The 17,346-nt window shown below is 41.9% G+C and overlaps 1 protein-coding gene across 2 annotated transcripts in view; it reads left to right on the top strand.

Moving 5' to 3' along the window:
- LOC142296589 (cytochrome P450 2J2-like) overlaps positions 1-17,346 on the top strand; it is a 255,430-nt gene that overhangs the window by 195,919 nt on the left and 42,165 nt on the right. Inside the window, exon 7 of one of the 2 annotated variants that reach the window (XM_075340381.1) lies at positions 1,622-1,649. In XM_075340381.1, the coding sequence (XP_075196496.1) occupies positions 1,622-1,649 (28 nt within the window). Of the gene's footprint in view, positions 1-1,621; positions 1,764-17,346 lie in introns of both variants that reach the window. The other variant, XM_075340380.1, reaches the window with a different exon arrangement.

The following is a 17,346-nucleotide window of genomic DNA, read 5'->3' as shown; positions in this document are numbered from 1 at the left end:
GCAATTAACCTGCGGAGGAGAGGGCCTTTATGAACTGTCCCCACGAAGCTCAGAGATCGGGGGCACTAGCGCAACGAGGGGGATAGGGCTTTCTAACCAAAGCAGCCCACTGAAATCCCAAGCTTGAGCTCCTGAGAGCACGGCTCCTTCACACCAAAAAGTGGGGAGCGGGGCCCAGACAGCTTCAAGCTTACGGGCCACTTGGACTACTAAAAATCTGTGCATGGAGGCAGGCTCTGGACCATCAGGCAGTACTGCAGGGGACGTAATCCGGACGAGCTCCCCCAAGAGGGCAGCGGCACCTAGAGATTGGGTTTACTACGTTGTCAGCGTCTGCTTTCCTCCTGAGTGAGTACCTGAGCATCCCTTGCCCCAGCGAGCCTGCGCTCCCCTGCAATCCATCCCACCATCCAGAGTCCCGGGGCCTTCCCTACCTGTGGAGGGTAACGTCATCTAGCTGCCACCGTTCCACCACCCCGGGTACTCCCAATGGCAGCGGCGGTACTCCCTATTACTGCACACCACGGGTGTCGTCACAAACTATCCAATCCCCTGTATGTAATCCCCTTTTACATTTAAGAGTGAACCTGAGCCCCCGGGTCCGGAGACCCTCGAGCCACGAGTAGCGACACTCTGATCCGAGCGGTTCGACCGCTGCTGGGGCGGTACAATTGCATGACCGAAATGTCAACTGCAAAATTTGAATCTTTATCATGGTATTTGGCTTTGTCCTGACACTGCTTCTTTCTGGTCATCAGTCTTGGAATGGCAAAAATGCTTTGGAGCTCTTTGTGTACCCCTATCACCTCAAGCAGCACTTCAGCTTTACTGTGAAAACTCTGATATAGACAGTAATATAAGTAGAGGTATTCCAAGACTTTTGCACAGTATTTTATTGCTGTCCAAAAAGTTGATCCTTAAATCGTGGATAACATCCTCCACTCCTCTATCTCAGAACTGATAACTCAACTTGAGCATTATTTGGTGATTGGGCAGGGCGAAGCACTCACAAATAAGGAACCGCAGGTGAGTAGATTTCTTCTAAAATAGAAACAATTTGTAGTGAAATATTGCAATAAGGGTACAACCTTTTACTTCAACTGAATGGTACATTATGGAAGACCTAAAAAGTAACCTAGGTCAACTCCGAATAGGTAACTAAACTGTGAAAGAACGTAAGTGACAAAATTAAATAATCCACACCTCCCTTTTTATTTTTTCCTCTTTTAACTGAGATGGATGTTATGTTGGTTTAGCTTATTTTGTTTGTACGTTCTTAATCTTACTGCACTTTCCATCTTACCAATTGCTGATACAGGAGTTTCGAACAATACTTATCATAAATCTATTGTATTTAGAAGCTATGTTCTCCTAGTCTGCATACTGGATGAAAGATTAATATATTTTGATGGGAATGCTAATACTATTGTTTATTATTTAATGTTTAAAATTTTCAATAAAAAAGATAGAACAATTAATCATCCAGTTAATCATCCAGTATCAAAAATGGGTCACTTTGTGATATACTGATACTGTAGCCATTATGTATGACGTATTTATACTAATGCACTGTGAATAAATAATAAAAAGTCAGTTTTGTGATCTATGTCTTATCTCGTAGGAGAAGGATGATCCGTCTTCCACAATCGGTGAGGATAACCTTATTCATGTATTAATGGATTTGGTAGTGGCTGGTTCTGAAACTGTTACATCCACACTACAGTGGGGATTACTGTATATGGCGATCTACCAAGATGTACAAGGTAAAAAAAATTCTTGTACTGTTATTTGGCAGTCATGGTATTGAGGGATGGACAGAATGTTTGAATTGGTGACAAGAAAGAAGTTTTAGTGAGACTTACTGGCACATCTGATTAGTCCAACAGCCATTATCGCTAAATGTACAGCAGCCGTGCATTTATTATATGGGCTCAGGAGCAAAGCACAATTGCCAGTGTCCTACTGTAACTGATGCATCAGTTTATTATAAATGCTGTGGGTGTCAAGCATGACAGCAGCATCTAAAGGACTTCCAGGATTGCAGGCATGAACTACAGCCTTTGGCCAAATTCTCTCAAGTGTGTCCCATTGGATTGCTTTGGCAGCTAGGAGCCTACTAAAACCCCAATGCCTGCCTTGCCAGGTCATCAATTTCACAATACCCTGTAATACTATAATATTAAATAGGCTGCCATGTAATCAACTATTTATGTATCCTAAGAGTATTAATTAAAAAAGTAATAAACATTAATACATTTTTGTATAAATACTATAAAATGACACTTAAATATACACAATGCCACTCTTTTTTCCCAAATCTAAATGGCAAAATATTAACAATTGGTATTGTGACTTGCATAATTACCCGAACTGGCAAAATACAACATTTTTCATATAAGGTGAGAGCAGAAGTAGGAAAGATTAAGAAAAAAAAAATAGAAATTCGAGAACTGGCTTCTTTCAGTTGCCACAATTCCTCCAAATATGTAATAAATATTGACTGTAAGATAGACAGACAGCTTTATAATCGATAAAAGTATACTTATTCCACTCGGGGGCATGTTTCAGTGACTTGGAGACAAAAGAAAGAGAGGGAAGTATTGGGCTAATCCTGCGTGAGAAACTGTATAATTAAACCCAACTCACACTGCAGACCGAGTACAAGTTAAGCACAGCAGACATTAATGTGATTACTGACACGTCTTTGAATAGGCAGTGTGGAAGACTTAGTCTTCTCTGAGAGGAGGAGATAGAAGACTTGTAATTAGTGATGAGTGAACCCAGACATTAAAAGTCCGGATTCACATGGTTTCAAACTTACCCGAGTATCAGGCATTGATCCAGATCTGGCAACTCTGGAAATAAAAAAAGAAATAATGGAAAAATAAAGAAAATAAAAATGAAACAAGCATGTCATTCTTACCCAGGCTCCGTTGCGGTTGTACACTGCTCCCACAGCCGCTCATAGACTTCTGAGGCCATTTAGTAGCTCATGTTTACGCACTGCTTTCCCTACCCACCGGCGTCTGATTGGTTGCAGTCAGATGCACCCCCAGCCTGTGTGACAGCAACTGCCTGCAATCAATCACAGATGCTGTCTGTGGGTCTATATTGTACAGTAAAAATAAAATATTTGGCATAGGGTACCCCCATATTATGATACCCAGCACAGATAAAGCATACGGCTACAGGCTGCAGCCAACCAGCTATGTGCTTATATTGGCTGTGTATCAAAATAAGACAAACCACATGCAATTTAAAAAAAAAAATAAATTTAAAGAAATTTTAAAAAACAGCATGTGGTCCCCCCAAATTCTGATACCCAGCCATGATAAAGCCTGACAGCTGGTGGCTGGTATTCTCAGGCTGGTAAAACCCATGCTTATTGGGCCGCCCCCAGCCTAAAAATTGCAGCATGCAGCTGCCCAGGATTGCCGCATCCGTTAGCTAACACAATCCCAGCACTTTACCTGGCTCTTCACGATTTGCCCTGGTGCAGTGGCAATCAGGGTAATAAGGGGTTAATAACAGCCCACAGCTGCCACTAAGCCCTAGATTAATAATGAGGAGGGTCTATCAGACCTCCCATTACTAATCTGTAAGTGAATGTAAATAAACACAAAAAAAACAAAATCCTTTATTTTAAATAAAATACAAAAAGCACCCACTTTCACCATTTTATTAACTCCCAAAATACCCCTGCAGGACTGACATAATCCACACAAGGTCCCACGACGATTACAGCTCTGCTACATATCTAAAGTCACACAGCGCAATCATGAAACATTACAGCCTGCTGCAGACTTCAGGCAGAGACTGAGCAGCGCGATGAGTGGTGATGTCCCTTAGGTTATTTGCGGTCACAGCTGGAAGTTCCCACTGTCCTTCACCTGTGACTGAAGGTAACCTGACCTCAGGTGACCTCAGTAAAGTTAGTGACCTCACCTCAGGTGAGACCTGCATCTCCTGGCAGAAAATCACGTTTTTTTGCAAAGAGATGTACATTTGGAGCTGAAAATTTTACATCATGTTCCTGCACCCAATCTACACCTCCTGGCAAAAAATTGCATCACTATCAAAGCACATGCGGTTTTGATGCATTTTTTTGCCAGGAGGTGTAGATTGGGTGAATGAATATGGTGTGACAATTTCATCATCAAATCTACATTTCTTGACCCCAAAATAAAAAAAAAAAATAAAAAAAAAGTTTTGACATAATTTTGGTGCAGTTTTCTGCCAAGAGGTGGAAATTTGGTGCTAAAATGTTTGCAGCAGATTTCAGCAACAAATTTTGCATCTTCTAGTAGAAATAAAAGTGGGTTTTTTTTGTATTTTTGGGCTAAGTGATGCAAATTTTTGTGATTAAAAATTTTACACCATATTCATGCACTCAATACCTCCTGGCAAAAAAAAAACGCATGAAAACTGCATGCGTGATGATGTGGTAGTGATGTGATTTTTTTTGCCAGAAGGTGTAGAATGGGTGCATGAATATGGTGTCAAAATGTCAGCACCAAACCTGTATCTCTTAAAGAAAAAAAAAATTTGATTTTCTGTCAGGAAATGCAGGTGAATTCACTGAGTTTAATGAAGTTACCTGCAGTCACAGGTGGAAGACCGTGGGAGCCTTAATCTGTGACCGCAACTAACCTGAGTGACACCACCACTCATCTTTGTGGCTTATTCATTCTCTGCCTGGAGCTCACAGTGGGCATTTATGTTCCTTGTTCATGCTCTGTCAGTTCAGATGTAGCAGAGTTAGGCTATGTCCGCACGTTGCTTTTTACCTGCTTTTTACCTGCTTTTTTACTGCTTTTTCAACTCCAGCGTTTAATGCCAAAATGGTTGTGTTCTGCTTTTCAAGCAAAGTCTATGGGAATTTGGGTTTCTTGTCCGCACTATGCAGTTCAAACTGCAGCCTTTTTGTTGCAGAACTTTGGTCCAAAACTCAGCTTTGCAGTGCAAAACCCAAATGGCAAAAACAATTGACATGTCAGTTGTTTTTGCCATTTGAGTTTTGCACTGCAAAGCTGAGTTTTGGACCAAAGTTCTGCAACAAAAAGGCTGCAGTTTGAACTGCATAGTGCGGACAAGAAACCCAAATTCCCATAGACTTTGCTTGAAAAGCAGAACACAACCATTTTGGTATTAAACGCTGCAGTTGAAAAAGCAGCAAAAAAGCAGGTAAAAAGCAACGTGCGGACATAGCCTTAGAATCATTGTGGGACCTCGTGTGGATTACATTGGACCTGCAGGGGTGTTTTTGAGGTTAATAGTGTTGAAAGAGTGTTTTTTTTGTATTTTAATTCAAATAAAGGATTTTTTCAGTGTTGGTTTTTATTTACTTTCACTTACAGATTAGTAATGGGTGGTCTCATAAACCGTCCCCATTACTAATCTATGGCATAGTGACAGCTGTGGGCTGTTATTAGCTCATTATTACGCCGATTGCCATTGCACCATGGCAATAGGGAAAAGCCGGGTAAAGTGCTGGGATTGTTGCTTCTCATTTTTAGGCTGGGGGTTGGCCCAATAAGCATGAGTCATCCCAGCCTGAGAATACCAGATTTCGGGCTTTATCTTGGTGGGGTATCAAAATTGGCAGAACTGCACATCGGGTTTTTAAATTATTTATTTAAAGAATTTTTTAAAAAGCCGCATGCGGTTCCTCTTATTTTGATACACGGGCAAGATAAGCGCATAGCTGGGGGCTGCAGCTTGTACCCATGGCCTTTATTTGTGCTGGGTATCATAATATGGCAGGACCCTATGCCAATTTTTATTTATTTATTTTTATTTATCTTTATATCAGGATAGTGACCCATAGACAGCATCTGTAATTGGAAGCAGTCAGCTGACACACAGGCTATGGGCGCATCTGACTGCAACGAATCACAGATGCCGGTAGGCGGGGAAAGCAGTGTATATGCAATGAAAGATAATGCACGGGCCCGGAAGTGAATCAGTGGCCTGGAAGCAGTTATAGTTTCGACGGAGACTCTGAGGTAATGGATAAATCCCAGTGGGCTAAGAGACCTTTGCTGATGTCATGCCCATGTAACCAAAAGGGGTGGGGCATCCACCAACAGAGCTGATACCAGGAAGCAACATTTTTTTATTTATTTTTTTTTTAAGTCAACGTGGTCATAGAGTTGTTTATGATAGTAGCGGGGGTCTGGGGATAAGACCCCCATATGGGAGATTCAGGGGGGAGAAGCCCCCCCTTGCATCATTATAGTAGACAGGAGGAAACCTCACTATGCCCGCCAACCAAGCCGGCCACAGCCACTAACCAAGCCGGTCATGCCCAAGGACCTACTTGCCACTGGGATTTAGCCACAACCGAGCCTATGTAAGTACAGCACGCTTGCTCCTATCCCCCTATCCCTTCTACCACAAGTTTTAATTGCCAGATTCTTATGTGGGGACAGGCATCTGGCCCGGAACCGGATTTTAAAAACCAGATAACTGGGACCCGCCTGTCCCGGTTATCTGCGAGTCCGTCCATCACTATTTGTAATGCAACATAGCTAAACTCAGCTATACAATCACTCGCCCAACATGGACCTTTTCTGAAGGTTGTTAGTCAACTGTGCTTTTTAACGTCTTCACAACCAATGACTTACTAGTCCGTCATTGGTCATGTCCCTCCAGTTACAGCAGGTTCTGGCGGCATGCTCGTGGTAATCCCCACACATGTCTGCTTATCTGATCAGCAGACATATGTGGCTAACAGGCACAGGTGGATCAGAGATCCACCCACACCTGATAACCCCTTAGATCGCATTGTCAAACTTTGACAGTGCAATTTAAACCACTGTGGCAGGGAGCGCGATGTTCCTGCCACCATCGGCAGCCACGTGACACAATCATGGGGTGCCAATGTGTTATCATGACAACAAGGGGTCAGATGATGACCCCTGCTGCTGTCATAAGTCACTAGTCTGCAGATGTGGCCAAGCAAAGAAGAGCCTTTAGCAAGATTTGTGTCTTCCTTCATCAAGCCAGGAGAAGTTTTACACTTCAGTATCCGGCCCTGTTTTGGAGTTTTCAAAAGGATGGCAACAGTACTGTTTACAACTCTGCAAGGGATGCAGAAAGAGACATCGAAAAAATATTGCAGTTGGCAAAAATTGCAGAGAGAAGAGATGGGAAGGGGGACAACCAGCAACCATCACTGAAATCCCAGAGTTCTACAGACCACACCAGATGAAAAACCTCGGTGACAGTCTGTCTGACGCCTTGATCCATCCCCTTACCCACTTTTCCTTTTAATAGACTGGAGTTATGCTGCAATGTCTTAGTTCATTCATTAACTTTAGATCTCCACTATCTTTGTGATCAAACGTTCGTGGAGATCTAGTGGGGGAGGATTATCGGCTGCCTTGTGACATGGGTGACTCGCTGAGCCAGGGGACGCTTGTTCACACCATCTATACCCCCCTTCTTTGGGGATGTGTCCCGTGGTTCGGCGTGGAAAGTAATGAAATGATTGATTTAGCCAAATTGGGAGGGAGGAAGTAAGAGATATGGACGGCACCCTGGTACTCTTTTGTATCTATTTCCTATGGTGCAAGATGAGCTTCTTTATTATGATTGTGTGACCAAGCACATTCTCGTCCTCAGAAAAAAGTGAAGTCCATAGCACTTCCGGTGGTGTGTGGAGATGGGAACACACTACAGTGTACTACGAATTTAAAGTTATTGTTGACTAAGTGTTGATTAATTTGCTGTGTTTTTCTTGTTCTCTTGTTTCTTCTTATAACATCTTCTTTCTTTTAGGAGTCACTGAAAGACTCCGCGTGCTGTGCAACCCTTCCACAAGCAACCAGTAAAATGTAGTAAATAGATTCCACAGGGGTCCTTTTACATTCCAGGAAATGATAATTATAAGGTCTGAGATCCTCGAATAAAAGATGTAAGTTATTGAGACACCTCAAACGATTCTCCCCAGATATTGTCCTTCTCCAAGAACTCATTTGGGAGAAGATTTGTTCAGACTTAAAAGATTCTGGGTTGGGATCATAGTAGGATTGGCAGCAAAGGGGAGACATGCAGGGATAGTGATCTTATTTCACCAGAATTTTGTTTTTCAGCTATTGTCGCAGGAGTGTAACGACCAGGGGAGATGGGTCTGGTTCACTATAGATCATAGGGGAGAAATCTATACATAACATCTATGGTCCTAATAGTTAAAATAAATCCTTCTTTGAAGATATAGAGGGGAAGATTATTCTTGACAACTCAGCTCTGATAATCACCGGCGGTGACTTTAACACAGTACATAAAATAGAGGAGGACAGAAGGAGCCAGAGCAGGACCCCTCAGAGAGAGGAAAACATACTCCCTTCTCTTCTTTACCAGCTTCTGTTTCAGAGCTCCCTATCCTCTCCAACAACAGGAACAATTCCCTGTAACCAGAAAAAATGCAAGACCTGTCCATTTATTTTGACAACGGACAAGATAAAAATTCCCAGATCACTTCAGGACTACAAGATCCCAGGTACCTTCAGCTGGACCACAACTAATGGGGTGTACTTGATTATATGTACCAAATGGCGGGCGGCACGGTGGCTCAGTGGCTCAGTGGTTAGCACTGCAGTCTTGCAGAGCTGGGGTCCTGGGTTCGAATCCCACCAAGGACAACATCTGCAAGGAGTTTGTATGTTCTCCCAGTGTTTGCGTGGGTTTTCTCCGGGTACTCCGGTTTCCTCCCACACTCCAAAAACATACTGATAGGGAATTTAGATTGTGAGCCCCAATGGGGACAGTGTTCCTTATGTATGTAAAGCGCTGCGGAATATGTTAGCGCTATATAAAAATAAAGATTTATTTATTTATTTTTATTTTATTTAAATGTCCAACTGGGGGTCTGTATGTAGGGGAGACAGGACAACAGCTCAGGACAAGGATGAATTCTCACCACCACACAATTAGAGAAAAAAGGATGGCTCTACCTGTGGCCAAACATTTTTGTAACCCAGACCACAGCATCATGGACATGAAATTGCTGGTATTGAAAGGAAATTTCAAGTCCCAAAGAGACAGGAGAGTCTGGGAATACAAACTTATGATGACCTTTGACATATTCAGAGCAGGAATGAATGTGTCACATGGATTTATGTCTTTTTACATCACTTAAGAAATGTGTTCCTCAGAGCATCTGGGGGCATCACAGCCCGGACCAGACACCTAAATCAGAGGACAATAAAACTTTCACACTGCTTATCTATGAGCTACAGCAATATTTATGGCCACAACAGTTTGCCCCCTTGCCATAGTGATAGTTCTGCTTCACATAACTTGTCTTCTTTACTGCTCCATTCTGTGTCCTGATGTGTATAAATATGTGACTCTTCAGATTTTGTGTTATACTAAGCCTGATGAAGAGACCTGCGTAGTCTCGGAAGCTTGCTATTATTACCATCATTTCAGTTAGGCATTAAAAGGTATCAACTACTGAAGATACATAGTAAGCATTTCATGTAAGTCCTGCAGGTTCGGTCTTTCTGTCAATCCAGACTCAGACTGTTAGAAAAGGAAACTACCTCTCATGTCCTAGACGAAATTATTGGCCCATGTACCCAGATGGTGAAAATTTCCTCACTGTACGGTCACAGACACAAATTTTTGAAATCAAGACAGAGTAAACTGTTCAGGACGTGGGAGAGGTGGACTGGAGATCTGGGGATAGCTGAGACAATATGATAATATAGCAATATACAATACAGAGGATCCACCGGAAGATCAAATAATTAGCTGGATCAATGTTGGGGCAAAAAAGGTAAATATAGACCTAAAACTTAACTTTTACTATAATAACATATAAAAATGAACTTCCGTTCATGGACGTGAGTTAAAAACAGGGTGACATTAAACCAATCACTCATATAGGCACCCTAAGGGTCAAAAGATATCAGAAGAGACCCAAATAGTACGCGCTACTTTGGCTTGCTTGAAGTGAATGGACGGCCGTACCACCTCAACCACTGTATCAAGCCAAGATAGAAGTATCATATACACACACAAAACAGTTTTGTTATATTCTGAACCCCCAACCTTAGGGGAAAACAATTCATGTGTGTGTATCTCAAACAGATACTCATAAAGGGAAATTCATACTAAACAGTAGTCCCTATAAATGGGAATGGTCTTACCACATCCCGAGATACACGGCGGGCATAATATATAGAGTACCGGCTCCGTAGGGGGGGCTGTCACTCAGCACTTTAGATCCCAAAACGGCCGGTTACACCATATCAGGCATATAGCAGTAGGCTCCCACTCCCGACGTTTCAATATGGATCATCAGGGGAGTCCAAGTGGGATATCAGTAGCGGACGTCACTATGTCAATACCGTCCACCGATGCCCGACTCACTACAATAGCAATAAACAGTAATCAGAGAAAAAAGCCCAAGGAACTAATAATGAACCGCATACCATTAGGCTGTAATAACTCACCGCTCACTGGCGTGTCTCCAGTCTCATTCAAACTAGCCGCGCTTTGACATCCGGAAGAGCATTCCAGATAAAGCCCGGAGCATGCGTGGAATGGCTGGCTTAGCGTGACGTATACTCCCATAACACCCCTGACCGGAAGTTACGCGTCATCCGGGCAACGTCGCTAAAGTGACGTGGCCGCCCTCACCCGATGTCATCACATCCGGTAAGTGGAACGCAGGCGTATCCATTGTATGGAAGCAACTATAGCGCTACCATAGCAACCATAACACCATGTGTAACCGCCGCGTTCATATTAGTGAAGTAAAAGGCATAAAGGAACAAGTCCAAAAAACAAATGCCAGTGTATATAAGCTCTGTCCTAGGTCAGGTATATATATAAAACCATACAGGGCACTAGGTCAATAGGTCATATGGATGTAAACTGAATTATGAGGATGAGAGGGAGAGGAAGAGAGATACAGAAAGACATGTAATGGAAGACTGTATATCGGAGAGAGGAAGGCCAATCCCGAGGGGGCGACCACCAGGGCTGCTGTAAGGAGGGGGAGGTGAGAGGGGGGGGGGGTTAAGACAAGATCATCAAACCGAGTTCAGCGGAGATTCTAAGGTGCACACTAAAACCGCTGACCCTGCCGAAAGAACACGGCCCTACCTAACATGTGGGGGTTGGCACCCTAACTATCCATATGTCCATGGTGCCCCCACTCGGGCGTCGTCTTTCCCTCCTAATATAACCCTAAGCCTAAGGTGCTCCTAGGAAGGGGGTGAAAGAAAGGGATTCATTTAATCCCGTCGGCACCATAGTGTCCAAGGTATATATCCAGAAACACTCTTTCTGGAGGATGATCTTGTCCCAGTTTCCACCACGTGTGGGGGGGGGGTGGATCAGATCAATACCCATTACCTTGAAGCTTCCCAGGTCGCCATCATGGAAGGTATTGAAATGTCTTGCCACTAGTGTGTCATTTTTTTTGAGGATGTCATTCTTGTGTTCCCCAATTCTGCACCTCAACTCCCTAATGGTCTTACCCACATATAACCTGCCACAACCACAGCTCACCTTATACACCACCCCCTTCGATTTGCAAGTTATAAGTGACCTCAAGGAATAGACTTTACTGCCTTTTGAGTTTTTGAATTCTTTACCTTCCTCAACGTATTTACAATTGATGCAATCATAGCACTTAAAACAGCCTTTTACACCACTTCTTTCTACGGCTGATAACTTATCTTGAAAGTGACTATGGACCAATCTATCGCCCAAGGATCTCGCCTTTCTGAAGGTGATCGATGGGTGGTCAAATAGATGTTTATCAATTGTAGGATCCATGTGTAGTATGGGCCAGTATTTAGACAGTATTTTCCTCAGGTCCACTGCACCATTATTGAATGTTGTAATGAACCTTAGAGTGTCCGGGGTGGTGTTTTTTTGGTGGTTGGAATTTAATAGGTTACTGCGGTCCAGGCTGCGTGTGGATTTATAGGCCTCCATGATCACCCGCTCAGGGTAGCCTCTCTCTCTCAGACGTCCCATCAGGTCAGCTGATTGTGTTTCAAAGGTAACGTCGTCAGAACAGTTTCTCCGCATCCTCGTAAACTGTCCCTTAGGGATCCCCCTTTTTAGGGGGGCAGGATGGGCACTCTTCCATTTTAGCAGGGAGTTGGAGGATGTGGTCTTTCTATAAGTTGTTGTTCTTAAACGGCCTTCCGGGCTTTTTTCGACCAAAACGTCAAGGAACGCCAGCTTATCTCCACCCACCTCACTAGTGAAGTGTAGGCCAATGTTGTTATTGTTCAATCTACTCATGAACAAGTTAAAGGCCACCTCTGAGCCTTTCCAGATAACGAAGACGTCGTCTATGTACCTAGCCCACAAGACGACGTCCTCGGTATCTAACAGGCCTCCAAAGACCACCTTCTCCTCCCACCAGCCCAGGAGGAGGTTGGCATACGATGGGGCACAACACGTCCCCATCGCTGTCCCCCTGAGCTGATGGAAGAACCTCCCACCAAAGGTGAATACGTTCCTGGTTAGACAAAAAGTTAGGGCCTTAATCACAAATGTGTTATGCTGTTCATACTGATTACCCCTGGTGCTGAGGAAATACCTCACTGCCTCCACCCCTGCTTCATGGGGGATGGACGAGTACAAGGCCTCCACGTCAATACTATACAGTAGCATACCCTCCTCGAGAAAGATGTCATCAATTCTACGTAGGAAGTCCGTGGTGTCCCTCAGATATGAATTGAGGGAGAGCACAAAGGGTCTTAGAATCCTGTCTACGTAAACGCTCAGTTTTTCGGTTAAACTGCCAATACCCGACACAATAGGACGACCCCTCAGGGGGTTGTGCCCCCTGTGTATCTTGGGTAAAATGTAAAAAGTTGCCATTATTGGAAAGGTAGGCAGTAGAAAATCAAACTCATTTTTGTCTATGATATTTTGGTCAAGAGCTTCAACCAGCATATTCTTCAATTCATTTTTAAAGCTCAAAATTGGATTTGACCTAAGTTTAGCATAACAAGCCTCATCGTTGAGTATATCAAGACAAATGTTTTTGTAGTCATTAGAGTCCAGTATCACCACATTGCCCCCCTTATCCGAGGGCTTGATGGTGATACTGGAGTCCTTCTCTAGACCCTGTAAACTGAGCATTTCAATTTTTGACAGGTTATATTGACTCCTACGTGTTCTTGTACTATTTTTTATGTCCTCAGTCACCAGATTTACGAAAACATCTATAGCATCGACCTCCGCAGATGTAGGAGGCATTTTCATGCTTCTGTTTTTGAGGTCCGTGAATGGCCCTTCGCCCAAATCGTTGGGGTTAGTGTCACTCAGATGGAAGAGTAATCTAACATCCTGTATAAGATCTTCCGGGATCCCCAATTCTGCTGATGTTTTCTCGTTTTGTCTACCAAAAAACTTCTTCCATTTGAGGCGTCTAGCAAAAAGGTTGAGGTCTTTTATAGCTGTAAATTCATCAAAGTCCGTGGTGGGGACAAAGGATAAACCTTTGTTCAAAACAAGTAATTCGGTATTGTTGAGGGGTCTAGAAGACAGGTTTATCACCTGTGGAGCTCTACCCATTACATGGGATTGATCAAGCCTTTGCTCCCCAGGTGATATTGGTTGTCTAAAAAACCACCTCGACCCGGATTATGATTAGCTCCCCTGAAGTTGCCTCTGCCCCTCCCTCTATGTTTTTTGTATTGTTGTTGAGGTTTGAACGGATTATTCCTAGAGTCCGTATCGGAAAGTTCCGCATCCGTGGAGGAAAAGTCTGTCTCACTCTGTCTGACACTACGGTTGTTAGATGGAAAATAAACTTTGTTGTCTTTGAAATCTTGAAGATCCCTGATGTAAAATTTATGTTTCCTTTCTTTCAGTTTGTATTGGAATTTCTCAATCACACCCTGCAATACAAGTTCTTTGTTGGCAAACTCGCTCTCACTGGAAAATTTGCGTGTTATATCAATGTGTTCCTTCAGGGAATCTTCTAGAGATGACAGACTTTTCCTCTCTTCCTCTAACAGAAGTTTCATAAGCCTAAGGGAGCTTTCGGTAGCTTCTTTTTCCCATTTGCTTATGAAATCGGGGTTTTTGTGACGGTACCCCGGCTGGAGTGTTATCCTAAGATGTCTAGGAACGATTTTATCTTTTAGGTAGCTTTCTAATGATTGGACTTCCCACCAGGATATTATCCTCTCTTTATATACCCTGGTGAGGTCTTTGAAAGCACCACTTAATGTGGGGGTATACCTCTTCAATACGAGATTCTTTTCAGAGAAGACATCCTTTGCCTCAGAGGCCCACTGCCTAGTGTCAATGTCGGAGGATAAAAAACCTGCCATAAACAGCTTGTAATATGATAATATAGCAATATACAATACAGAGGATCCACCGGAAGATCAAATAATTAGCTGGATCAATGTTGGGGCAAAAAAGGTAAATATAGACCTAAAACTTAACTTTTACTATAATAACATATAAAAATGAACTTCCGTTCATGGACGTGAGTTAAAAACAGGGTGACATTAAACCAATCACTCATATAGGCACCCTAAGGGTCAAAAGATATCAGAAGAGACCCAAATAGTACGCGCTACTTTGGCTTGCTTGAAGTGAATGGACGGCCGTACCACCTCAACCACTGTATCAAGCCAAGATAGAAGTATCATATACACACACAAAACAGTTTTGTTATATTCTGAACCCCCAACCTTAGGGGAAAACAATTCATGTGTGTGTATCACAAACAGATACTCATAAAGGGAAATTCATACCAAACAGTAGTCCCTATAAATGGGAATGGTCTTACCACATCCCGAGATACACGGCGGGCATAATATATAGAGTACCGGCTCCGTAGGGGGGGCTGTCACTCAGCACTTTAGATCCCAAAACGGCCGGTTACACCATATCAGGCATATAGCAGTAGGCTCCCACTCCCAACGTTTCAATATGGATCATCAGGGGAGTCCAAGTGGGATATCAGTAGCGGACGTCACTATGTCAATACCGTCCACCGATGCCTGACTCACTACAATAGCAATAAACAGTAATCAGAGAAAAAAGCCCAAGGAACTAATAATGAACCGCATACCATTAGGCTGTAATAACTCACCGCTCACTGGCGTGTCTCCAGTCTCATTCAAACTAGCCGCGCTTTGACATCCGGAAGAGCATTCCAGATAAAGCCCGGCGCATGCGTGGAATGGCTGGATTAGCGTGACGTATACTCCCATAACACCCCTGACCGGAAGTTACGCGTCATCCGGGCAACGTCGCTGAAGTGACGTGGCCGCCCTCACCCGATGTCATCACATCCGGTAAGTGGAACGCAGGCGTATCCATTGTATGGAAGCAACTATAGCACTACCATAGCAACCATAACACCGTGTGTAACCGCCACGTTCATATTAGTGAAGTAAAAGGCATAAAGGAACAAGTCCAAAAAACAAATGCCAGTGTATATAAGCTCTGTCCTAGGTCAGGTATATATATAAAAACATACAGGGCACTAGGTCAATAGGTCCTATATTATTATATTCAATATTATATATATTATTATAATATATATATATTATAACCTATTCACTATTCTGAAAATAGTCAGTCCATTTCGCCATACGGAATGGTACCGTTTGGAAGACCTGGGGGGACATTGGGGGCTTTAGGGACATCAATAATTACTTAATACAGTGGAACCTTGGATTACGAGCATAATTGGTTCCGGGAGTGCGCTCTTAAACCAAGTTACTCTTATATCAAAGCAAATTTTCCCATGGGAAATAACTGAAACGCAGACAATTCGTTCCACAACCCAAAAATATTTGCTGTGTTAATGCAAATTTATAACAGTAATACAAAATAATGTTCTGTATTCATATAAAATTATTACCACACACTTAATACAAAATAATGTACAGTGCAGTAAAAAGCATATAAAACAAATTAAACTGCACGTTAGCTTATAAAAGAATTGTTGGTGTGCGGGAGGTACAATACAAGCAATGTGCTGTACTGGTTAGCAGAAAGAAAGTACAATACTATATCCAAAAATGCAAATTGATAGACATGCTGTATAGTATATACTTTACTGTACAATGGTATACTGTATATAGTACAGAAAGTTACCTCCAGAGCGGGTCAGAGCGCGGTGAAAGGACAGAACTGGACGTATGCACGGTGAGAATTTGCTCTTCTTGCAAAGCATTGCTCTTAAACCAAGTTACAGGGAAAAAAGAAAAAATCACGGTATTGCTGCGCTGCTAGAGATGAAGATAAGATGATGGTTTTAAGGATTTTATTACAGATAATTGTGCCACAACGCGTTTCAGGGATGCATATTCCCCCTTCCTCAGGTAGCAATAATCATACAAACTGATATGCCTTATGTACATGTAGTTAAAAGGTCCCCACACACCTTAATTAATTTAACACTTAATGTGATGGATAACTAGAGAACGATCAATCAATTGACAGGGTTTGTAGAAGCCTTAGCTGACAAAGAACAATTGCATATATTCATATTAAACAGCAATATTAAATGAAATATTTATTAATTATAAGGTAAAATTCTACACAAAGAAATAAATGAGAAATATCGATTTTAGTAATAAACCATAAATAGCACTTTTACAAGATAAATGTAATGAATTAGTAAATTAATATTAAAAAAATGACTAAAAAATGTATATAATAGATCTAATCTTTCTGGATCCAATATTATTATTTAGTTCTATTATTGTTTTTGACTTATATTTAATTTTGATTGTTATTGGTAAAATTAATAGAATTGACTGTGACGATTAGTACCGATAGGACTAGATAAACTCAATTATTATGAAAAGAAAATATGGATAAAAGCACCAACAGTAACACAAATATAATAAATACATTTTTACTCATAAAATGTTTGTAAAAAATGTTTGTAAAAAATGGACTGTATAATGATTATAAAAAAATATTATTAAAATTATTCATGTTTGCTGGATTAAAATCTTTCTATAAAACCTATTCTAAAAAACTTTTTGTAAAGATATCTATCAAAAATAAGGAACCATGGAATTTTGTTAAAAGATACTCCAAATGTATGTAAAGAGGGGAAAAAATACGTTACGAGGCAATATAAAATATGTAATATATAGTAAAAAAGTAAAATATAAATGTGTTCTAATAATAATAATGATAAAGATATATATTACATATTGATCAGACTGATTCTGCCTACATCATGTATGTTGATGTTGGTGGAGCATACTACTCTATTTAATCTGTTCTGTCATGATGTTGAGGCCTTCTGGATTCAAGGTGGCTAATTTAAAGATCTAAAATTATTCACGTTCCACCAGCCTCCAGTATCTAGCTGAATCA

The sequence above is a fragment of the Anomaloglossus baeobatrachus genome, chromosome 3 (assembly GCF_048569485.1).
Source record: "Anomaloglossus baeobatrachus isolate aAnoBae1 chromosome 3, aAnoBae1.hap1, whole genome shotgun sequence".
In the NCBI taxonomy this organism is placed as follows: domain Eukaryota; kingdom Metazoa; phylum Chordata; class Amphibia; order Anura; family Aromobatidae; genus Anomaloglossus; species Anomaloglossus baeobatrachus.
The sequence above is the reverse complement of the archived record's forward strand: the minus strand, read 5'-3'. Positions and strand labels throughout refer to the sequence as shown.